This window comes from Equus caballus, chromosome 3 (genome assembly GCF_041296265.1).
Source record: "Equus caballus isolate H_3958 breed thoroughbred chromosome 3, TB-T2T, whole genome shotgun sequence".
Lineage (NCBI taxonomy): Eukaryota > Metazoa > Chordata > Mammalia > Perissodactyla > Equidae > Equus > Equus caballus.
In genome coordinates, this window is record NC_091686.1 from 22,880,234 (window position 1) to 22,905,330 (window position 25,097).

Below are 25,097 nucleotides of genomic sequence, written 5' to 3' on the forward strand. Positions count from 1 at the left end.
CCCCCTGGGTGTGTATTCTTTAGAGCATTAGTCCTGCAAAAGTGGTTCACCAAAAGCTAAAATGGGGATGGGGAGTTCTGTGGACAACTGGAGACTTAGAAAATGTTGCTGGTTGCATCTTTCTCTTAAAGATCCCCAGTGCCCTTCAGCATATTAAAACCTAGTTAACTTCATTTTACCTGAAATTTTCTAATCCCTTCTTTTAGCATTTCACAGAGTACATTTTATGAATTGCTGCCCAAAGGTCTACACTGAACAAGGCCTAGGACAACATGGTAGCGGATCCTACCTCTGGCCAGCAGTGGCTTTTCACAGACAGTTCACTTCCAAGGACCCAGGACACGGGGACACCCAGATGTATCCACTGCCTCCTGCACTGTTTCGACCGCCAAGTCTGTTCAAGCATAGAACCCAGGGGGATAGAGCAAGGAGGGTTGGGGGACCCTACTTTGTCACCTTTAAATCTTTGAGTGCTATCACAAGGAAGTTTTGCTTCCTGAAGGGATGTAAAGTGTTAGTCAGAGTAGGCAGAGATGAGCTGCTTATAGTCCATTTACATACACCCACGCACACAGTTGTGCATACAGCCACACATGTGCACGCACACACACGTACACACACACACACACACATATTTGTGCCCCTGGGGAGTGCTAAGTTTTCTTCTCCCTTCACTTTCCAGAGGAGGGAGAGTTTTTTTAATCAATCAGAAACATGAAAGGACTATATGTGTATATATATATATACACAGACACACATATATATATATTTTTTTGTGTATGCTAAATCACAAATAATTTTCTTCTACAGACCAAATTGGGCTTCTCAGCTATCTGTTATACTTCAGTGAGTTTCAGGCTTTTTGGTCTCAGGACTCCTTTATATTCTTAAACATTGTTGAGGACCTCCAAAGAGCTTTGGTTTATTTGGGTTATGCATATCAATATTTACCATATTAGAAATTAAAACTGAGCATGTTTAAAGACGTGTATTTATTCATTTTAAAATATAATAATAAATCCATTACATGTTAATATAAATACCATATTTTTATGAAAATGGCTATACTTCCCAAAATAAAAGAAGTTGTGTGACAAGAGTGGCATTATTTTACATTTTTACAAATCTCTTTAATATCTGGCCTAATAGAAGACAGCTGGATTCTCACAGTCGCTTCTGCATCCAATCTGATGCAATAGCATATGTCATGTAGCCTCTAGAAAGCTCCATTGTACACTCATGAGAAAGTGAGAGTAAATAAGTCAAATAACATCTTACTATTATGATGAAAATAGTTTTGACCTCTTGGATTCCTGAAAAGGTTCTGGGGATCCCAAAGGTCACTAGATCACAGTCTGACAACTGCTAATGTACTGCATACATTGTCCATAGTTCATACAGATCATATTAATTAAGAAGCACAGGAGGTTAAGAGTGTGGTGTCTGGAGCTGTACTCCCTGGGTCTGAATCCAGCTCTTGCAATATTAATGGTATGACCTTGAACAAGTTACAGTTTCCTTGTCTGTTATTTTAGGTGCATTTTAGCTACATATAGGTATAATTGCCGTCCATCTCATAGGGTTGTTGTGAAGATTAGTAGAATTGTGTAGAGGTTTAGAATAGTGCCCAGGGAAAGTAACAGTTTGATTAAATATTAGCTGCTCTTGTTTTTATGATTATATTTCTAAGAACTTCTTGTACATATTTAAGACAATCTACATATACAGGCTTGAATGATGCATTTTTTTGCCAAGACTTTTGGCTCTACCCCTTCTCCAGTATGTCACCATCAATCACCAAGAGTCCTCAAGATTGAATTTCCAAAAATACTAATACCAGACTCTTCCCCAGATTGGCCACCTCCACCCTGGGTGTGCCAAGGATGTAGTGGTGACCATGAAGTCAGACACTCCCATCTGCCTGAAGAAGATGGGGATCAAGGGCAAGGTCTCCAAGATCATGTTTCAGCTGCCTGCAGACCAAGTCCCTGACTGGGATGACCGCATGCGCACCGTCAAGTGGGTAGACGTGCCCAGAAACATGCCTGGGACCTTCACTACAAAACGAAAAGTGAGTAGGGACATCAAGCACAAATCTGACCAGGGCTGCCGTCTTGTATGCCCACTGTTCTCAAGTTCAATGTCTCATCATTACCTTCTTTCATGGAAAAGGGAAAGGTTCACCTTCTTCTTGACCTTGATTTCAAAAATGATAAACTGAACTTCCAACCATGCCGCCTGCCATCCGTACTACACATACCACAGGAACCACACATCTTAATTGATAGAGCTTTGGTTTAAGTCTTGATATCCAGTTGAGCAAATCCTTCCACCTTTTTCCTCTTCAAAAATGTCATGGCTAGTCTTTTAGTTGTTTTCTTTTTCCCCCAGGTGTCCAGAATTAGACTAGTTATAATCTTTGGTGCATGCGTGCCCCTCTTTTAATTATTCCTTGGTTGGTTTCTTTTTAATAATATATAAGCAGAAATGAATCCACACCAACACAGGAATTACCTGACAGAAGGATTACCTGTATGTTTCTCAGCCATTCCATCTCCTGCCTCCCTCCTAGAGGTAATCACCAGCCTGAATCTTGTGTGCTCATTCCCTGATTTTTGTTTTTTATTTCTTCTTTAATTTATGCATTCTAAGAGCATGCTGTTTAGTTGTAGTTTTCAACTTTATTTTTTCTAAAAAAAGTTATTGCATGTGATCATCCATCTTGTTGCATGTGGCTATAGTACACCCATTTCACTGCTAGAAAATTCCATTATTATTTATCCACTCTTCTTTTGGAAATTACTTGGGATTTTGCTATTATGGACAGTATTTCTGTGAGCTTTATTGTTCATGTCGCATTGTGTTCATTTGCAAGAGTTTATCTTCCTAAACCAAGGTATAGGAGGTGGACTTGCTGAGTCATAAGATATGTGAATGTTCAGCTTTCCGAGATAAGCCCCAAGTGTTTTCCAAAGTGGCTCTTTGCTCCTAGGAGTATAAATTGGTACAGCCACTCTGGAAAACACTTGGGCATTATCTTGGAAAGATATGAGTATGAGTTATTTTTTATGAACTCTTAGCATTTGTCTGCAAATGTTCTCACCAAATTTACAGCCTGTCTTTTCATTTTCGCTAAAATATCTTTTCATGATATCTGGAAGTCCCTCCGCCATGCTGTTTTGTTCTGAAGTGTTCTGGATATTCTTGGCCTTTTATTTTTCTACATAATTTTGGAATCCATTTACCAAGTTCTATGAAAACCTGATGAAACTTGATTGGAATTGGATTGCCTCTATAAATCAGTTTAGGAGGAACTGACAATTTTATAATATTAATTCATCTTTTCCATTAATAAGGTATATATCTCTATTTATTTAGGTCTTTAAGGTTTAGGTTTGTTTCGCTACCATTCAGTTTCTTTAATAGGAACAGGACTCTTTAGGTTTTTTTATGTGTTCTTGAATGGATTTTATTAAATTATTTTTCTAGGACTTTTCCCTTCAACTAAGTTTTCAGAAGTATTTTCTTTTCTTTTTTTTTAAGATTTTTAAATTTTTCCTTTTTCTCCCCAAAGCCCCCTGGTACATAGCTGTGTATTTTTAGTTGTGGGTCCTTCTAGTTATGGCATGTGGGATACCGCCTCAGCATGGCTTGATGAGTGGTGCCATGTCCCTGCCCAGGATCTGAACCAGCGAAACCCTGGGCCGCCGATGCAGAACGTGCAAACTTAACCACTCGGCCACGGGGCCGGCTCCTCATAAGTATTCTCATAAATTTGTTCATACTATTTTCTTATCATCTGTTTAAATTTGCAGGATAGATGGTATTATCTCCTTTTTCATTTATGATATTTGTTATTTGTATTTTCTCTTTTTTTTCTCGATTAGTCTCACCACAGGTTTTTAAAAATCTTTTCAAATAAACAGCGTTTGGCTTTATTGGTCCTCTCTGTTTTAGGTTTGTTTTCTATTTCATGAATATCTGTTCCTGTCTTTATAATTTCCTTTATTCTGCATTCTTTGGAGTCTCTCTGACCCCAGAACTCGTGCCTGTGCAGTCCTAAAGCTCTCAGTCATCTCTTGTTGTCCGATTTCTTCCTTTCCTATTTATGAGTCATTTGGGGTTCGCCTTAATCATTTGTTCTGCAGCTTGAGCTTGTGAGTCGGTGTTCATTTGAATGGGTAGAATAAAGTACTGTCTTATCCCCCATTGTCCCCCTGAGGCAGCTGGCTCTGCATCACTGAGGACACTGCTGCCTTTGTTACAGGTGATAGAGACGGATCCTGAGCCTGCTCACACGGTGCTGGAGGAAAACTACCGAGAACTGCAGCTTCGGATCAGTGCCAATGTGAATTTTGCTTCATACCAGTGCCAAACAAGCGATGTGTGCTTTAAGGAAACCCTGATCTACCAGACCCGAGTGTTTGAGTGAGTCATCAAAAGCCTCCTGACGCTCTCAGAGAAGCTCTTCCATTTCATCACCCACTCACTCATCCATCAGACATTTATTGTGTCTAGGGCAGCTGTACGAGGCATCACATCTGTGTAACATGCACCAGAATGTCTTCGTAGGTCTAGTGAAACGTTCAGACCCACAAAACAGTTGCAGTTCACACTTGCAATCAGGATATAGACCAAGAAACGCAGTCTACCAGGAGGGTGGCGTGGAGCACACTGCAGCGGGAACAGTCCTTGCAGCGGTCCACACTGCCACCCAGGAACCAGTCTTCTTGGCCTCCCAGGTGATAGCTCAGACGATATCTATCCTAGTGGGGATGGGTCCATCTTAGCTTAGAAGCCCCATGCCCGACAGAAGCCAACATTTCTCATAACCACTCCATAGCCATAGCTATACCTTCCCATAGGGTCCTGCGGGGAGTATTCCCAGTTATAAGAGTCACTACACTCAGAGAACCCCAAAGCTATAGCTCCCCTCCAGGTAATCATAACTCCTCCCAGACCATTTACCAATCAGGGGTCAATTTTACCATACACAAGTTTGCCTGATAATACAGCTGACATTTCTCCCTTATCAGGTTCCCAGGAAAACAGAGCTAGAAAGTTAATTCAAAGTCAAAATTGTCTTTTGAAGGAGAAAAGGTTATGTTAACCCTTTCTCCACACTCAGACGCAGGTATACAAGGACGCCATGGGTCCTGCTCTCAAAGAGCTCATAATCCGGAGGTGGGGCATGGGTAGGAATAGGTGAATTGATGGTTGTAGTATGGTGTCCTGTGTATATAGTAAGAGATCTACCTAAAGCAGACCAAGATATGGGGAGCGACAGAGTGTCAGGGAAGAGTTCCCAGACTAAGTGGTGCCCCAGCTTAATTCTGGAGGTGAAATAGGAGGTAGCCAAGTGAAGAAGAGAGGAAAAAAAGGGCCTTCTAGGAAGACAGAGCCACATATACAGAGACAGGTGAAGAGAGAAGGCGTGTGACTGTTCTTTGAGAATTACAAACACAAAAATGTAAACCACTGACATTTCTACTTTGTAAAAATTAGTGATTAACTTGTTTGACTTATTTTGTATTTGTTGCACTTGAAATGTCCTCTCAAATTATTGTAAAACCAAAAGATATAAGGCAGGAAATGGGATCTTCTGCTGATGACCATTTCACCTAAAGCAGAGGTCAGCAAACTATGGCCCGTGGGCCCAATCCAGCCAGCCACCTATTTTAGTAAATAACGTTTTGTTAGAACACAGCCATGCCTTTCGTCGATGAAGTGTCTACGGCTGCTTTCGCACCACAACAATGGAGTGAGCAGTTGCTGCAGAGATGAATGGCGCGCAAAGCCGAAAACACTTACTTCTGACCCTTTACAAAAAAGTTTGCTGACCCTCGACTGAAACCAAGAATTCTTTCTATGAAAAATATTCTGTGCCACTGGGATTTCTCTACTTTATAAACATTTTCTTTAAGATAAAGACCAGTGCTCATAAATTCACACAATCAGCACAAGCCCTGGAGGGTCAAGCCCTTGATTTCAGGCGTAACTGCCTGGTCCACCTGGACTAGATAATGGAGATCTAATCCCTACGCTCCACCCAGGACTAGCCCCCACCCCCAGCTCTGAACTCCTGCTGCTTCCCTAAAACCAGGAGGAGCAGGAGTGTTTCTTCCTCTTACGCAATCATTTTCTTGTATCAAGGACTCATCCTCCTGCTGTGATCAAGTTCAATAGTGATTCCAGGAAAAGCTTTCATCTCCCAGTTCTTGTCTTAGAGCAGGGAAACCTGATGCAGGAAAAGCCTCTAGAGATTCAGAATCTGAGACAAGTCGATATTCCAGCAGTGAAGGCATTTCAGGCAGAGGTCAAATGGTTTCTGACCACAGGGACGTTGTTTCTGGTGGAAAGTGACTCAGGAAGGGAGAGTCTCTGAGGTTGGCACCTGAGGCAGCCACTGTCATGTGAAATAGATTTTGTCTCCTCTCTCATGGGAACTTTTCAGGATTACCATGATGCAAGCTGAGAGCTCATCGCATAGGGTGCTAGTGGTATGCAAGATGACTTTAAGTGCTAAACATCTAAATATTTTTACTTTTAATAGCTATGTATATATTTTATATATTTTAGAAGGAAATATAACTAGTATAGCAAATGCATAATTTTAGATAAAGTTGCTAAAAACTTGCCTTTTGAAGAAACAGTTAAGAAACCAAATGACTTGACTTAAAGAAAAACGTTAAGTAATAGTATAGATGATGTACAGACATGACAAAAATCATTGGCTGCACATTTCTCAAATCCATTCCCTGATCCACTTGCAGGCTTGTACTGATTAATTCAGGAAATGTGCAGCTGGAATTCAGCTGGGTCTCAGAAGAGACGACAAAGTCTGTCAGCTTTGTAATGCCAGATAAATGCGATGTAAATGCGATGACAGGTAAATGATGCCATGCGATGCGATGACAAGGTAAATGCGATGACAGGCAAAACCCAGGGTTCGAACTGAGTCCTTAGTTAGTAAAAGAGCCTCATTCATGCAGAAACGAGCACTGCTCCAGTGGCCCCCTAAGTAGCTAAGGAGAAGCAGAGCAGAGGCCTGCTGGGCTCTGCAGAGCCACATGGGCCCGAGACACTCAAGGACTGACCTCTGCCCTCCTGGAGCCCAGACCCTGGACCCCCACTAGGTCAGCACCCCTCTCGCAGATCCATAGGAATCTTTTCTTTTAGATATTAACCTTCTGGGAGATTACAGACCCTTGGAGAAACTGAGGAAACTATGGACCATCTCCCCAGGAAATACACACCTTGCCCAATTTGCAGTTGATACATGCGAAGCACTTATAAAAGGCCCCAGCACCTGGTAGGCAAATAGCCACTACTACTGTTCCAATTTTAGATATTCCCAGACATTTCAAATGGGCCCTTATCCATGGGTCCCCAGATTGTGAACCCCTACTTTGAAACAATTATTTTCCAAAAATTTTGTTCACAGCCCATTATTCTTGAGGCAAAAGACCCACAGACATCTACTTGACGTACTCCCTTGAGCCAAAAGGAAACAAATTTGAAAACTTGATGGAATTAATAGAAGTATTTTTCACCAGTCCCCTGTGAGAGACATGAACAAATTCCTTACCCCTAGTGCCCAAAGTTAAGTGTACCTACCAGAAGAGGTGAGCTCTCAAGCCCCATAGAGGGTCCCTAAGGACCTGTGAGTGGGCTGCCTTCTCCCTGCTTTCCCACTGCAAATGCGGAATATCGTTGGTTGTCTGTCTGCCTCCAGGTTGCTCTCAGAAAGATCAGCTTAGCCAGGGCACACTGCACACAGGCAGCACTCTGGACAGCGCTGTGGACCACTGGAATGAAGCTTCCCCACCACCATTCTCTGTGGACCCTGCCTCGGGCATCGTGCCAGTGAGGAAGAGTCAGAAGCTCCAAGTGAAATTCACTCCACTGGAGATTGGAGACTTCGAAAGCAATCTTTTCTGCCAGTAAGGAGATGTGCTCCCCAGAACAAAGCTCTGCAACTCCTATCCCCTCTTCTGTCCCACTACCACCACCATTCTTTCCAACCCTAGATCCCTCCACAGCCCCAAACTGCCACATTTCCCTTTGGAAAGATTCAAAGGGGCCGGACTTTGGAGAACAAGGAGAATTTGGTCTTTTGTATTGCTCATCACCCTCTCTAGACTCTTTCTCCTGCTCACCTCCCCGGCCACATAACAGAATTCCACTGGGCAACAGAATGGTTGACAACCAGGTGGGTTCCAGTCCTGGGGCAAGCATGAACTTGAGAAAGCTTTCTTGTACCTTTTCTGAGACTTGGTTTCATTATCTGTAAAATGTAAATAGCAGTATTCACATTGTAGAGTTGTCATGAAAACCAACTGAGGTAATTCAGGTGAAGAGCTTAGAACAATGCCTGGTATAAAATAAGCACAATAAACATTAGATGGTGATGGTAGTGGTGGTGGTGGTGGTGGAGGTGGTGGCGAGGAATAGCTGGGACCCAGACCCAGTAAGAGAAAAGCCAATTCAATAACATCTGGCAATGAAATAACCCTGATATGGTACCCATTCCAAGGAAAGCTCCATGGAGGACACCCACCTTACAGAGTAATTCTATAATCCATGGCCTAGGGTGGCAGAGACCTATGTGAACCATAAGAGCCTCCTGGAAACTGTAATCGTACTGCAGGGACCCCTCCCACACCTGGGCCACCTAAGCTTGGTGATGGGCCTAGAAGTCTGCTCACATCCAGTTCACTTTCTCCAAGGAGCTCAGGATACATTTTTTAGGATTTCTGGGTCACTTTTCATATCCCACTAGATGCCTATGAGAGGACCCCGAGGGTAAGACTCTGTGCTCGTTTTACAGCAGGGAGATTTTCTCACCACTGATTGAGGAAGTAACTTGAAACCATTCTTAGGTACACAGAAGGAACCAGAATTCAGGCTTCTCATACTCAGCCCATTCATGCATTCATCCACTCAACAATTAACTAATGAACACATACTATGTATCTTGTACTATTCAAGGCACAGAAGTTATATTGTTGACCAAGACAGACCCAGCCTCTGCTCTCATGGAGCTCACATTTTGGTGTATGTAATATTCATTTCCAACCAATTAAGAAAGCAACAGTTGATTAAAAATTAAAAATAAATAAAAATAACTTTATCCTCTCAGCATTCCCAACCTGCCACCTGGAGAGCGAGGCCCAGTCCTGTTAGCAAAAGGGCGGAGCGTCTTGCCCATCTGCCATTTTGACCTGAAAAGCTCGGACTACATCAGCGGTCATCGGCGGAACCCTGATCTCCGAGGGCCTAGTGGTGGGGCTGTGGATCCAAACACCCGGGTGATTGAGTTCACCAGTGTGGGCATAGGAAGAAAGAATCTCCGGTGAGTTGCATAGGTTTGCATTGTTTGAGTTCATATCAGTTGATCCTTCTAAAGAACTCAGAGGAAGATTTCAGAGAAGCGAGCTAGACTGATTGCCAGAAGAAGGCTTGATATCCTTGGGTTTGACTTTAGAGAACTGCCACAGTAAGGAAGCTGAATTCTCTCCTCAGTTTTAACACTGGGGAAAATTTGGAAGACATAGAAATGTCTAACTACCCTAATTACCCCTAACTACCACCTTGACCACAGAGGATCACTGGGACAGAAGGGCCCTTGTTATCATTATTACGCCAGGGTCAAGAATTCTAGCCGTGCTTTGGACCCCAAAATGAGATGCAGTTTTCATTTCTACATTAATGAGGTACCCAGAACAGTTCAGAGTCCCACGTAGTGAACTGTGCTAGGGAAGGTCTTTAAAAAGTTCCTCTTAATCCTCAACCCCTTCTCTCACCCTCTGCTATCAATTCTTCCCCCTTGGCCAGGACTTTTACTATCCTGAACCCAACCAATAGCACCTACTCCTTCTGCTGGGTCTCTGAAGAAACGGAAAGTCTCCAGAACCCTCCGGCCTTCGTATGCCTTACAGAGAAGGGCTTAATCCACCCTGAAAAGAAAGCTGAGGTAGGTGTAATGAGGACTACTTGACCCAGGGCTTTCGTCATTCTAACCCTCTTGGCATGGCAAGTGTGCCATAGACCGTAGGTAGAGTTAGGGAGACTGGCCTAGGGCACGTCCATCAACAAGTATTTCTTGTGTGGCTGCCATCTATGTTAGGCAATTCTCATGAACAAGACAGACCTGAGCACTCTCGGCCATAGAGAAACAGAGAGCTCTAGTATTTGCAGTTTTAAAAAATTTTGATTGTTATAGCAGGAAAGGGGAGCTGAACACCAATTCTTGGGGACTCCAGAATTCATACAGTAATGTGAAGTAAAGAGTTATTTTTGTCCAAGGGACTGACAGCAGTGAAAGGACACAGATGTGTTTTCACTTGGTCAGGCCAAAGGGCAAAACAGAAAAGTGGAGCGCGTCCCATGGCTTAGTCCTAATGTTTGCACAGTGATTTAGGTTAGGGGTTAAGCTTAAAGAAATATGAACTTGCTGCCAAAGCATATCTACAGGCCCCAGGTCCTGTAAGTTCTGCAGAGAATCTTAGAGAAAGAAATAAATCCATGAAACAGAAATTATGAATTCAAATGCCTTTAGGAAGTTCACACAAATGAATGAAGCAGGCCAAGGGGACAATGATAGGTACTGCTGAGCCCCAGAGCTAGCTGGCCACAGTCTTCTCCGGCAGATGACCACTGTACAAATCAGTGGGCCCAGGGTTGCCGATTCTCCCGAACTTTTCCGGAAAAGCCAAAATTCAAAATTTCTTTCTGAATCTCTACATTTTTTTATACCATCCAAAGATGTGATGTGAAATGTGGCAGCCCAGCGGGCAGGGGCTGTGGATGGGGTAGACCCCCTTATACAGACCTGTAAGCAGGACAAACAAACATTGATTTTGCTGGTATAGCCAAACTTACATGCTCTTATAGAGAGGGTAGAAAGAGAGTGATGACATGGTAACGTCAGCCATCATACCTCAGTGCTAACGAGCCTCTGAGAGCACATGGAGTAAGCAAACAGAGGGGCCTCTTACCACTCTGTTCCAAACTGTCTTCTTAGATCGTCTTCCAGTTCATGCCTCTCCATCTGGACGTCACAGAAGCATTCTGGACTTTCTTAATCCCCGAACACAACATCACAGTCCCTTTCCTGCTGGTAGGCAAAGCCACTGACCCTCTCATCAATCTAGACAAGTCACATATCAACTTCAGTTGTCTCCTCATTGGTAAGGCTGCCCTGTTGGTTTATGTTTAGAGTTGGCATGATCTGTGGGGCAGGGGGATGGAACCAACCCAGCATTGAGCTCCAGGAGCAGACTTGGGTGGGGAAGTTTTCCTCGTGCCTTCCAGAAGCACATGAGAGTGCCTCTATTGCTGTTCACAAATCCATGTAATCTCCATCAAGTATCTTCTAATCTCACACACCACTAACCTAAAGAAATTCAGGAGCCTTACTACAGATCCTTTTGGAAGATTCCTTTAAGGCCTGGACTGATTATGTTCATTTCCAGAGCCTCATGCCAGCCGCATCCTACTTGTGTGTGCCCCCAGATTATAGGCTGTATTTATTTGCTTCTTGATCTGTGCCACAGTGGCCAGATCTCTCTGCCATCCTTTCGTGCATTTGTTCAGTTCCACAAATATTATTGAGCTCCTTGGATGACCCAGGCATTCTTCTGTGAGCTGGGAATGCAATGGATAAAGCCAAAGTCCCCACCGTCACAATGGTTACATTCTAGTAATAGGAAGCAGACTAGCAAAAATATAAAAGCAAAATATACAGCATGTCAGATGTTGATAAGTGTTCTAGAGAAGACTAAAGCAGGGTAGGGGGAATAAGGAAGGCCAGTAGGCAGTGGGAAGGTGACATCTGAGCAGAGACCTGAAGGAAATAAGGAAGTGGCTATAAGGGCTATAAGGTCCCTTATAGCCCTGTGAGTCTATCTCATGAATGTGGGGTGTGTGTGTCTGTGTATGTGTGTGTGTGTGTGTGTATAAAACAACTAAAGCCAGAGGATTTTTTAGCAATTCATTAGATTTTTTATTTATACAAGTAGTATTTTTATAATAAGTCAATCAATGTGGTTTTGTATAAAGAAAAGTTTAACAGTCTTTCTCCACCCATACTATGTCATCCATCCCTTTCAATCAAAGGAAACCAATGCTAACAGTTCGATGTGTATTATTTCCATACATTTCTTCTACTGACACATATAAGTAGATAAGAGGAGACTATGGTGTTTAGTAAGGTTTTGAGCAGTTAAATAAGCAGTGTAACATGAGAAAAAGCAAAGATAAACAGAAAGATAAACAGAATTTAATCTATGAATGCAAGGGTGGTGCATTTCAATATAATCATTACATCAACAGATTAAAGAACAATCTTGTGATTGTTCATATTAATATATTAACATGAATATTATATTAATCATAATATATACTGAAAAGTCATTGCTAAAATTCAGCAAACATTCTCAACAAAAGCTCTAATAGTAAAATAGGAATAGAGCAAAAAACTTAAATAAACAAGATTAAGCAAAATCAAGAGGCAGATATTATCTTGTAATAAACCACTAAAAGCCTTCAATTAAACTCAGGAATTAGGCAAAGATGCTCATGATCACCCTTGTTATTGAACACTTTCTTAGTGATTTTAGCAAATACAATAAAACAAGAAAATTAAATAATTGTCATAAACTTTGGTCATAAATTTTGCTGTTGCTGATAACTTCATACATAGATAACCTCAAGAGGCTCTAGAGAAAAGCAAAACAAACTACTAGAATCTACAAGATAATTTAGTAAGTGGCTGGATGTAAGACAAGTGTGCAAAATTCAATGGTTTCTCTTTCTCTTAGCAATAAGAACCTGGAAAACAAAACAAAAAAATTCCCTTCAATATTGACAAAATCTATAATACCTAAGGATAAATGTAATGAGAAAGGCACAGGACCTATATAAAGAAAACTATAAAATCTTATTAAAATGCCCCCAAACAAAATCTGAACATTTGTCAATACTCCCAAAATTAAATGCAAATTTAATCAAGTTCCAATTAGAGTCCCAACTAGGGTTGCCAGATAAAATACAGGATGCACAGTTAAATTGGAATTTCAGACAACAATGAATAATTTTTTAGTATAAATATGTCAGTTTAAGTACGTCCCATGCAATATTTGGGACATACTTAAACTAAAAAATTATTTGTTAAATCTGACAACTTCAACCTCAAAAGGATTAAAGGAGGGGAGAATTGGAGAAAATGATTCTAAAGTTTATAAGAAAAAAATAAATGCTCTACAATAGTCAAGAAAAGTAAGAAAAAGCAAAATAGCAATGGGAGATGTATTAGTAAGCGCCATGTCAGGACAGTCACAACATCCCCGAGGTCTAATTCAAAAGAGTTCAATGGGGGGTTATTTACAGAGATATAGGCAGAGCTAAGAGGCCTACCAGGGAGAGTGAAGCCCCCATTAACGAAAGCAGGAAGGCATTGGGTTTGAAGAAACAGGGAGCAGAAACAGTCATCAGAATCCCAGGAAAGCTACGACCAAGGCAGAGAGGAGCTACCTAGCAGGAGCAGGCAATTGAGGGAGTAAAGTTCTAGAAGGAAGAAGTGCAATCTCCCCAGGGGAAGAAGGTCACTCATGGAGCAAAAGGAAGGAAGAGAGGCAGTCCAAGGCTGAGGAGCTTGGAAGAGGAGAGAAAAGAATTTGGAGAATCTCTTCTAAGAAGGCTTCCTCTTGCCTGTGGAGCAGTATCTGCTAAGATACTTCAGGAGCAGCCATGAGGCCTCCACTGAGGGCCAATGTTTCCTCCTCAGGCAGAGAAGCCAGGGAGACCGTGCAGATCATCAATAAGGAGGAGCAGGGCTTCAATTTTGCCTTCCAGGACAACTCCCGATATTCTGAAGGTTTCAGCAGCAGCCTGGTTGTATGTCCCATGGAAGGCTGGATCCCACCACTGTCCAGGTAAAGAAAAAGGAAGGCCCCTAGGACTGCATCCTCCCAACATGGCTGTGGTCCCAGTCCTGCCACCCAGAGGAATCCGTTTCCCTCAGAGTACCCCATTTCTAAAGTCTCTTCCAACTCTGAAATTTAGATATTAACAAATGCACCTCTGACCTACCTATTCCCTGTTGTTTATTTTCCTGATGAATTGTGGAGCACTGAGAATGTTAAGCCCTTGTTCTCAATATTTTCTCTTATGTTTATATTCTTTTCCTTGCTGTCTGCTGTATTTGTGAATCTGTAAAGCAACATCTCTCCTTGCCTTGCAAATCTTCAAAATTCATCATAATTTGGAGTTATGATGCCTTTTCCTCGTATTGTGTCCACCAATTCATTGGGCTCATATTCTTTAGCAGGTTTTAACAGGTTGGCCTAGTCAGCTAATCTGCTATCTTCTTCCCCAACCAGGTTCCCAATTGGTATTTTCTTCACACCAAAGCAGGAAGGAGATGTGAACTTTAATTTGATCTGCAATGTGAAAAAGAAAGCCTACCCCTTGACCTTAAATGTGAAAGCTGAGGGCTACACTATGAACGCAGAGGTCAAGTGCAAGGACAGGGCTGGCTTGGTCACTATCTTGACTCCCAACCAGATCACCCATGTCAACTTCTATGAGGTAAAGTTGTGAGAGGGCCTTGCTCTCTCTCTCGGTTTCCACACTGGCTGGGAAAGGCAGTACAAGTGAATATTAGCTGATCCTCTCTATTTCAAAGCCAGGGAGCCCAGGAGAACAGAAACATTCCAGGATCAGCTCTGTCTCCAGAATGTATATAGTTTCAATGTGAAAAGTTTCGTTTTATTTTTCAAGAGGTGGAGAGACGGTAGGGAAGGGGGAGAATGCTTATATTAAACACACAGGAAGGATGTTTGGCTACTAAGAGAGGTCTAAAAATTAAATTGCCATCTTACTCTTCACATGTGAGGGACCCCCAACACTTAGTAGCTCTTGCTGGAATATCTGACCACATTAAGCTAATGATACTCAACTCACTAACATCATCTGCCATCCCTGTTTCCCAAAGGATATTTTTCCCCCAACGTGTTACGTATCCTGACCCCAGAGAAGGGAACTGTGGTTTGCAATCACTGAACATACCAATGTTCTCTATCTCTCAGGTAGAGTTGAATGAATGTGTCCAGTGTGAATTCAATTTTATCAACACTGGGAAGTTCAACTTCAGCTTCCAGGCAGAGCTGTCCGGCCCCAAAGCCCTGCTACAGTACTTGGAATTTTCACCCACTGATGGCACTGTGGATGTGGGGCAGAGTGCACATGCCTCCTTGTCTTTCCAACCATTTAAGAAGTGTGTCTTGAAGGGCCTGGAACTCAGAATCAAGGTGAGACCATTTAACGTTGTTCGACACTAAAAGCACTCACAGCATTCTATCCTGAGACATTAATTGTCCTCTGTCTTCCTTATCTTTTGCACCCTGCCAGAAGCTCCTGGAGAGTGGTTGTGTTGGATATAGTCCCAAAATCTCTAATATAAAGGCCTCATCCATGGTTGAGGTGCCTCGTGAGTAAGTGTCAATTGAAAAGCACTTGACCACCCATGCACTGGAATACCGTGACACCATTAAAATAAATAAGGGAGATAGATGGAAAGTCGAGAGAGGGAGAGAAAGAATCTGTACAACATTTTCCAAGATAACTTATTGAATGAAAAATCAAGGAATTGCAATGTCAGCAGGAATGGCAGAGAAGGACTTCCAAAAAGCTGCTCTGCCATAGCTTTGAGAACACTGGCAAAAACTATCAAAATCAGCTTTTTCAGAACTCTCTAATCAAAGGCTTGCAACAATCCTAGAAGCATTCATGCCAGAAAAAATGGCTGAATATCTGTAAGAACAGTGAGCTTCGTGGTATTTTAACTTGCCGTGTCCCCACCCCCCTCTCCCCAGCTCTGCAGAAGCCTTGAAAACCAATAGTTCTGCAGTCAAAGTGAAAACCAGCATTACACAAATATCAGAAAAAATAGACGGTCAGACAAAAATTATTACTAGAAACAAATAAGAACATTTTGTAATGATAAAAGAGTTAATCCATCAAGGAGATGTAACAATTATAAACATATATGCACATAGCAACAGAGCCCAGAAGACTTGAAGCAAAACTGACGGAACTGAAGAGAAAAATAGACAATTCAACACTCATAGTTGGAGATTTCAGTACCCTTACAATAATGAATAGAACAAATAGAAGGTCAGCAAGGAAATAGAAGACTTCAACAACACTATAAATGAACTGTACCTAGAAGACACCTAAATACTTCAACCAACAACCACAGAATATACATTTTTCTCAAGTGCACATGGAACATTCTCCCGGATAGACCATATATTAGGCCATAAAACAAATCTTGACAAACTTAAAAAAACTGAAATGAGGGGCTGGCCCCGTGGCCGAGTGGTTAAGTTCGCACGCTCCGCTGCAGGCGGCCCAGTGTTTCGTTGGTTCGCATCCTGGGCACGGACATGGCACTGCTCATCAAACCATGTTGAGGCAGCGTCCCACATGCCACAACGAGAAGGACCCACAATGAAGAATATACAACTATGTCCCGGGGGGCTTTGGGGAGAAAAAGGAAAAAATAAAATCTTTAAAAAAAGAAATTGAAATCATACACAGTATGTTCTCCAACAACAATGGAACAAAATAGGAAATTAACAACAAAAGGAAATTTGGGATACCCAGCCTGACACTATCTTTTTTTCTTTAAATGATGAATTTATTTAAAAGTTCACATTTATTTCTCAGAGATGATACCACATTCAACTTCTTTCAGTCTTTACCAAAATTGTTAGATATATGGTACCAATAAGAATTTGAAAAAGCTATTTACCAATAATTATGTTTTCCTTAAAGAAGATATGTTAAAGATTTTTTACAAAATAATTTTTAAGAAAATAGTTTGTTTCTGTGTTTATATAAAATTAATAAGGTTTTTGAATATTTTCTAAGACTAGTTTGGATCTGAGAGAACATATATAATAGTGACGTTTTAGTCTTGTCTTGAAATAAACAAACAAACAAAACTCAAGCCAAAAAAAATCAAAACAAAATCCCAGCTATTGAAGTTATAGTGCTTTTCATAGTGAACTGATTTTTGGTTTTATTTTCTATTCTAGGTTTTATTATTCATTTTTACATTTTTTCATTACAGTTTTTAAATGTTATTTTATTGTGGTGAAAACACTTAGCGTGAGATCTACTCTCTTAACAAATTGATAAGTGTACAATACATCATCGTTGACTATAGGTGCAATGTTGTACAGCAGCTCTCCAGAGATTATCACCTTGTTTTTCTGAAACTTTAGTTTAATAACTCCCCGCTTTGCCCTCTCCCTAGCCCCTGGAAACCATCATTCCACTCTTTGATTCTATGAATTTGACTATTTTAGATACCTCACATAAGTGGAATCATGTAGTATTAATCTTTCTGTGACTGGCTTATTTCACGCAGCATAATGTCCTCAAGGTTCATCTATGTTGTCACATATGGCAGAATTTCTTTCTTTTTTAAGGCTGAATAATATGCCATTCTATGTATATACCACATTTTCTTTATCTGTTCATCTGTTGATGAACATTTAGGTTATTTCCACATCTTGACTATTGTAAATAGTGGTACAACGATCATGGGAGTGTTGATATCTCTTCAAGATCCTGATCTCAAATCTTTTGGATACCAAAGCCAAAGACACCACAAGAAAAGGAAACTACAGGCCAATATCTCTGATGAATATAGATGGAAAAATTCTCAATAAAATACTAGCGAACCAAATCCAACAGCACGTCAAAAGGAGCATATACTGCAACCAAGTGGGATTTACCCCGAGGATGCAAGGATGGTTCAACATATGAAAATCAATTAATGTGATATACCACACAGAATAAAGGATAAAAATTACATGATCATCTCAATAGTTGCAGAAAAAGCATTTCACAAAATTCAGCACCCTTTCCTGACAAAAACTCTCAACAAACTAGGAATATAAGGAAAGTACCTCAACATAATAAAGGCCGTATATGACAAGCCACAGCTAACATCATATTCAACAGTGAAAAACTGAAAGCTTTTCCTTAAGTTCAGGAACAAGGCAAGGATGACTACTCTCATCACTTCTATTCAACATGGTACTGGAAGTCCTAGCCAGAGAAGTTAGGCAAGAAAAAGAAATAAAAGGCATCCAAATCTGAAAGGAAAAAGTAAAGTTGTCTCTCTTTGCAGACAATATGATCTTATATAAAGAAAATCCTAAAGACTCCATAAAAAACCTGTTAGAACTAATAAACTAATTCAGTAAAGTTGCAGGATACAAAACCAACGTGCAAAAATCAGTTGCTTTTCTATACACTAACAACAAATTATCTGAAAAGGAAATTAGGAAAACAATTCCATTTACGAGAGCACCAAAAAAGAATAAAATAGCAATAAACTTAACTAAGGAGGTGAAAGACTTGTATATTGAAAACTATAAAACATTGATGAAAGAAATCAAAAACACAAACAAGTGGAAAGACATCTTGTGTTTGTGGATTGGAAAACTTAGTATTGTTAAAATGTCCATACCATCCAAAGCCATCTATAGGTTCAATGCAATCCCTATCAAAATTACTATGGCATTTTTTACAGATATAGAAAAAACAATTCTACAATTCATGTGGAACCACAGAAGACCACAAATAGCTAAATAAATCCCGAGAAAGAAAAACAAGGCTAGAGGTATCACACTTCCTGATGTCAAAATATATTACCAAGCCTCAGCAATCAACATAGTCTAACACTGGCATAAAGGGCCAACTTAGAGACGAATGGAACAGAATAGAGAGCCCAGAAATAAATCCACGCGTACACAGAGAACTGATCTTTGACAAGGGTGCCGAGTACACACAATAGGGAAAGGATAGTCTCTTCAACAAACGGTGTTGGGAAAACTGGATAGTCACATGCAAAAGAATGAAATGGAACCCTTCTACACCATACACAAAAATCAGCTCAAAATGGATTAAAGACTCAAACTAAGACCTGAAACTGTAAAACTCCTAGAAAAAAACACATGGGAAAGGCTTCATGGCATTGGTCTTGGCAATGATTTCATAGATACGACACCAAAAGCACAGGCAACAAAAACAAAAATAAACAAGTGCAACTACCTCAACTAAAAGGGTTCTGTGCAGCAAGAGAAACAATCAAGAGAGTGAAAAGACATTGTCTTTATTCAGATCCCTAAGAAGAAGATTGATGAGGAAATGGGGTAAAACAATCGGAACCTAAAGTGAGTTGCTGGCCGTCTCATAATTTAGATGGAAATTAAATCATAGCACAGTCAAAAACAAAACAAAACAAAACTGTGAAACTCCTAGCCTGGAACTCAGTGGCAAAGTTACAGCCATCTTCCCTGAGAATTGCCAGGCGTGTGTCCTCAGAAGGGGCCCATCCCTTTTGAGAACTGTCTTTTTCAGAACTTTCATTTCTTACAGCAAAAAGAAACATCATATGTCATAGATCTTCCTACTCTAATTGGCAGAAAAGTTGAAGGTGATAAATTTTAATTGTTTTCAGGGAATCATTCACAAAATGTGAAGATTTTAAAAGCCTTAAATAAAATGTTTTTAAATTTATAAAATTGCTCATAAAAATTTGTACCAATGACTATTATAATGTTTATTCTAATGATGTTTAGAACGAATATTGCATATGTTGTTTAAAATCAATTGTCAGCTTATGAAATTCCATATCATAAAAAGTTTTTGAAGAGCAAATTAAGTCCATGTACCAACAGGTATGTGTATTTTCTTGTTGGGAGTCTAGGTGATAATCTATACTCTATCTTTCCACTCTTTCACCTGTGGCATGTTGACCTTTGACCTCATTCTTATCATTTCCTGGTCACAAGATGACCCTCCTACCTGCAGCCCTATGTCCCCGTTCCAGAGTGGAAATAAGGGAGAAGAGCCTGAATAAAAAAAAAAAAACTCCCAGCAAAGCTTAGCCTCTTGTTTCGAGATGGGACACCTTCTTGTCCTCTTCTGTTTACATCCTGATGACCAAAACTATGTTTAATGACCACCTTAGCTGCAAGGAAGGATGGGAAAGCTGGTATTTTCACCTAGACACATTGGTGGTTGCCAATGCACTTAGCTGAGTCCTGCAGGTAAGGAAGCCTTGGGAAGCGATGTTGGGTAGAACTAACAGTCTCTGCCACACCCCTCCACCTTCAAGCTGAATCGTTCCTGCAGAAGCAAAGCAAGAGCCAATGTGGGTCTGACAGCAGAGGATCCCACTTTGCTTTTCCTTAAATAAACAAACTTCTAACCTATGAATCAGAGTCCCTGCAGATGGAGCCCTGGGACCTGTATTTTTTTAAAACACCCAACTACTTCCCTCCTTCATCCTTTCCTCCCACTTCTCCTAATCACGCTCCACCTGCCATTCCCTCCCCACAGATCAGCCATGGTCCAACATTTACCTGCTCCATCTCAGGCTGTGCCGTGAGCCCGGCCATCCATTTCTCCTTCACCAGCTACAACTTTGGGACCTGCTTCATCTACCAAGCCGGGATGCCCCCATACAAACAAACCCTAGTCATCACCAACAAGGAGGACACGTCTATGAGGTAAGCAGTCTTCTTAGAGCTTCCATATGATTCTGAAGCTCCTTTGAGTCCTATAGCCTTCGCACAGGTGAAGTCCTGCCAAGACAGAAAAAGAAGGATTATGGGAAAGAGTCAAACACAGGTGGGCATGAATCCTGAGTCTCCCTTCCAGACCACTAATACTGATACTTGGATTACCATGAGCTACTCTGCTAAAAATCCTCCTCTTGAAGTGAGGAGGGTAATGCCAAAGGACCTGATGAGAGCTTTGAGGGCTTCCATTTATTTTCCCTGTGTAATAGATGTGGAATTTAGAATTTAGAGAATTTAGAGAAGGCAGACAAGGAGAGGTTGTAATGGAGAGGTCTAGGTGACTTCCTCCCCATGGGTGGAGTAAGGTGGACATCATCTTTGAAGATCCCTTCTGTTTGAGCAAAGAATGATAATAATAGTTGCTCACCTTTATGGAATGCTTCCTCCAGGCCCCGTTATGTGACTGATTTAGTCACTCTGTCTCATTTAATCCTCACAACAACCTTATGAGGTAGCAATCACTACCTCCATTTCACAGTTAAGGAACGAGTGATCCAAATGGGCTAAGCAGCTTTTCTGAGGTCACATGGCTAGTTAGGGGTAGAGCCTGGATCCCAACTCCTGTCTGTCCATCTCCAGAGCACGTGCTCCTCTCTGCTGTGCTTTGCCACCCAAGTGCTTTAGGAAGCACTTCCTTCTTATGAGAGGGTCCAAAACCATAAGCTGCATTATCAAATCAAGAGGGGATAAAGCGAGTGAAAAGAGCAGTGGGCAAAGGGTCATGAGAACTCGAGTTTGAGGCCTGCTTCTGCCGGGATCTCCGGGTGTGATTTGGGGTAAGTGACTTGACTGTGCTCAGGAGAATGTGGGCTGGATTGTTACTGAGGTTCCTTCTGGCCCTTAAATTCTGACTCTAAGATGGCAAAGCAAAAAAACCACTAGTGCCCAGCCCAGGGAGACAAGGGCCAGAATCAATCCCTCTAGGTCAGCCTTCTCAGAGCTCACACACTTTCCTCCTGATTTCCCTCCAGCATAGACTGTTTGTACACCAATACTCCCCACCTCGAGTTGAACTTCCGTGTTGATGTGGTAAAGCCAGGAAAGACACTGGAGATTCCAATCACCTTTTATCCTCGAGAAAGTATCAGTTATCGAGAACTCATCCCCTTTGAAATCAATGGGCTCTCACAACAAGTCGTTGAAATCAAAGGGAAAGGCACAGAAATGAAGGTAAGAGACAGCTGGGGAGATCCTCAGGCTGGCACCCGCCTTCTTGCCCTGCCCAGCCACCTTGGCCCCTCTGAGCTCACACCCTTCCTCTCCTCTCCACATCTCCTGGCCCTAAGCTGCTCTATCAGAGGTCAGCCAGTCCCACCGAGGGGTGGATTATCAAAACGGACTCAAGTGAAGCATAGATCGTCTTCAGTACCAAACTTACTGCATCAAAGGATGCGCGTAATCACAGGCACTGGAGAAACATTCTTTCTCATGAAGTTTGAGACTATTAGATGCAGCATCCCAAGCGTGTCCTTTTTCTCCCACATTAGGGCATGTTTTGTTTTCAGGTTTAATAGGCAAGATTTGTTTTAAGCAATGTACGCAGCCATATGTTTCGGTTATGGAGCATCTTTCCGTAAGACCACATTGATTACCATTCTCCAGTCAGCCACAGATCCCAGGGTTCTATTTGACTGAGGGCATTCCTTCTAACCCAATAGAAAGGGAATGGTCCAGTCATGCTGCTAACCCTTTCTTCCTGGTGTCTGGTAAACATTTAAAGTGTCTGTCTGGTCCAATGGGAAAAAGACGTGAACATAGAAGTGTGTACCTTCAGTCTTCTTTTCCTCTGTTTGTGCTCGTGGACATAGTACATTTAAGGAGTTTTTTCTAAGATCAGACTAAGACACTGTGGGGAAGTGGGGGTGGAGTTCCTTGTCCTCTAAAAAAAATTAAAATAGGGTGGTGGAAAATATAGGCTTTGGAGCCAGACAGATTTTAATTTGCATCACAAAACTAATTTTGCATAGAAAAGTGGAAGCAGTGAAATAAAAATGGCTACTAATCTTAAAAAAATAAAAAAATAAAAACAAAAACATAAAAAAAATAAAGTGTCTGTCTGGTGGGAGTATTTGCATTTACTAGGAGGTTTTGGAAGACTAAAGACTTTCCAAGATTCTCAGGAATGCATGGGACATTTCAGCAACCAAGAGAAAATGGGGTAGGGGTATTCCCAGCAGCCTTCCCATCGAACCAGAGGAGTAACAGGCCCAAGCCATCTGCTGTGTCTGCACCCAATCCAGTGACAGGGTCTCTCTTGATGTCATTGGTTCACTCATTTGTTCATTCTTTCATTCATTCACTCATTCAGCACCCATTGTGTGTTAGGTACTTTGGGGAAATCCAGAGGTGACTTAAATATGTTCTCTGACCTCCAGGAGCTCACAGGCTGGCGCTAGAGACTCTCTTGCCTTTTTAGACATAATGGAAATATATGGGCTGGATATAAAGATAGTTCAGGGGAGGGGGTGCAGTTTAGTGACAGACCAAATGACAATGACCAGTAGGTGTTGCTCACTGTGCGCCAATGCCATCCTGGAGGGCAAGGCCCAGCTTGATCTGGGCCTGATCCAGGCAAACATTTTGATCAGTGCTTCAGATGAGGACTTCGAAAGGTATCTTCTTTTGCCACCTCTACTACCACCATTCTAGTTCAAATCACAATCATCTCTCAGTCCTCAAGGCTTTCTTTCTTGCCCTCTCTGAGTCCATCTCCACAGAGGAGCGAGACAGAGCACTCTCACGAAACACAGGTTTGATTGGGTAGCTCTGTGCTTCGCTGGCTTCCCACTTCTCCCAGAACAAAACCTCACATCCCTCCAAACTTATCTTCTCAAGGCTCCCCATGGCTCCCAGCCACAGGCCTTGATTGGGCCACTCCCTCCAGCCCAAGGCCTTGCCACAGGCTATCTCCTCCTCTGGGGCACTCTCCAGCCCCATGCCCACCTAACTCAAACCAGCTAGCTCCTAGCCTTCCTTTAGCTCTCAGTGTAAACATGTGTTCCTCAGGGAGGCCTCCCCAAATCCCCAGTCTGCCTCAGCCCCTTGTAATATGCTCCCAAGGTACCCTGAGTTTTCCTTCACATCTCTTAACCCAGTTGTAATTATGTAATTGTGCAATGAATTGTTTAGTGGGCATTTCATGCACATAAATTTTTATTGGGTGAGTGAATGCCAATCCACTATGAAGAATGCGGGACACCAGAAGAGAAGGAACAACCCTTGCCACCCCAGGGGAGACATACCATAGTTACTTTTCTCATTGACTAATGAACTCTCCCTCCTGCTCTCTTTTTTCTCCCACAGATTTTAGTCCTCGATCCAGCCAATAAGATTGTGAAGTTAGGAGCTGTTTTGCCAGGACAGGTTGTGAAAAAAACAGTTTCCATCATGAACAACAGCCAAGCCCAGCTCACATTTAGCCAGTCAGTCCTGTTCTCAACTCCAGAACTCCAGGAACCCAAGGTTGGTGCTCGGGGCTCCCAGTGGCCTCTTCCTGCTTCCCAGTGATACGGATGACCATGCTAGCAACACCACCAGCTCACAATTCTCATGCACCTTCAACGTGCCAGACCGTTCGAAGAACTTTCCATGTGCTTCCTCTGACCATCTTCACAAAAGCAGCATAGGGTTAGAGGTTTTCTTATTCTCATTTTACATATAAGGAAACCCTGGCTTAGAGAGGCTACATACCTCTAAAGGGCAACAGAGTGAAGTGGAGAGAGAGCTGTGCTTAATGGCATTCAGTAATCTGGATTCTAATGAAGATACATATAGCTTCATTGCAGAAAATTTGAAAAATATGGAAAATCATAAAGAAAAACATTTTACCCGTAATCTCATATCCAGAAATAATCACTCAACATTTTGGTACCTATCTTTCCAGTGTTTTTCCTACACAATTTTTTTATAAAAATAAAATTATAATGTTCATATTGTTTTGAAACCTGCTTTTATTATCTAGTAATACATTATAAATATGTCATTCAATATCATTTGTTCATTTATACCTCCATTATGTAGACAGACCAATCCTCTATTTTTGCTCATTTCAGGTGTTTCCAATTTTTTATGTTATAAACAACATTGTAATATCCGTGTAAACAAAACTTTGTGCTCATCTATGACTCTCTACCTAAGACAAATTCCTAGAAGCGGGCTTGTTGGACCAAAAGGAAGAGTGTGTTTCAATACACGTCACCAATCTGCCCCCTGAAAGGTCATCCCCTTTTACACTCCTATCAGCTGTGTGAAAGAAGCATGCTCTTGCCAAATCCACGTCCTCGAGTTCCCTGGATAGAGAAGCTACCAGTCCTGGCTGCCTGCTACGCATCTTACAATCTATCAGCTTGGGCGGCCCTTTGAAAATGGACCAAATGTGTTTCATCCCAAGGATGAACCGTATCCATTCCTTCATTTGATTTATTCTTA

The 25,097-nt window shown here is 41.6% G+C and overlaps 1 protein-coding gene across 5 annotated transcripts in view; it reads left to right on the forward strand.

Annotated features, from left to right (window-relative positions):
- Positions 1-25,097, forward strand: part of HYDIN (HYDIN axonemal central pair apparatus protein) — a 335,806-nt gene that overhangs the window by 287,816 nt on the left and 22,893 nt on the right. For 3 of the 5 annotated variants that reach the window (XM_023637294.2, XM_023637295.2, XM_023637296.2), the window contains 13 exons: positions 1,853-2,071; positions 4,268-4,428; positions 6,774-6,889; positions 7,736-7,943; positions 9,143-9,355; positions 9,838-9,976; positions 11,027-11,192; positions 13,790-13,937; positions 14,385-14,592; positions 15,093-15,314; positions 20,428-20,597; positions 21,641-21,839; positions 23,973-24,131. In XM_023637294.2, the coding sequence (XP_023493062.2) occupies positions 1,853-2,071; positions 4,268-4,428; positions 6,774-6,889; positions 7,736-7,943; positions 9,143-9,355; positions 9,838-9,976; positions 11,027-11,192; positions 13,790-13,937; positions 14,385-14,592; positions 15,093-15,314; positions 20,428-20,597; positions 21,641-21,839; positions 23,973-24,131 (2,328 nt within the window). Of the gene's footprint in view, positions 1-1,852; positions 2,072-4,267; positions 4,429-6,773; positions 6,890-7,735; positions 7,944-9,142; positions 9,356-9,837; positions 9,977-11,026; positions 11,193-13,789; positions 13,938-14,384; positions 14,593-15,092; positions 15,315-20,427; positions 20,598-21,640; positions 21,840-23,972; positions 24,132-25,097 lie in introns of those variants that run through there. The other 2 variants (XM_023637298.2, XR_002806835.2) reach the window with 2 other exon arrangements.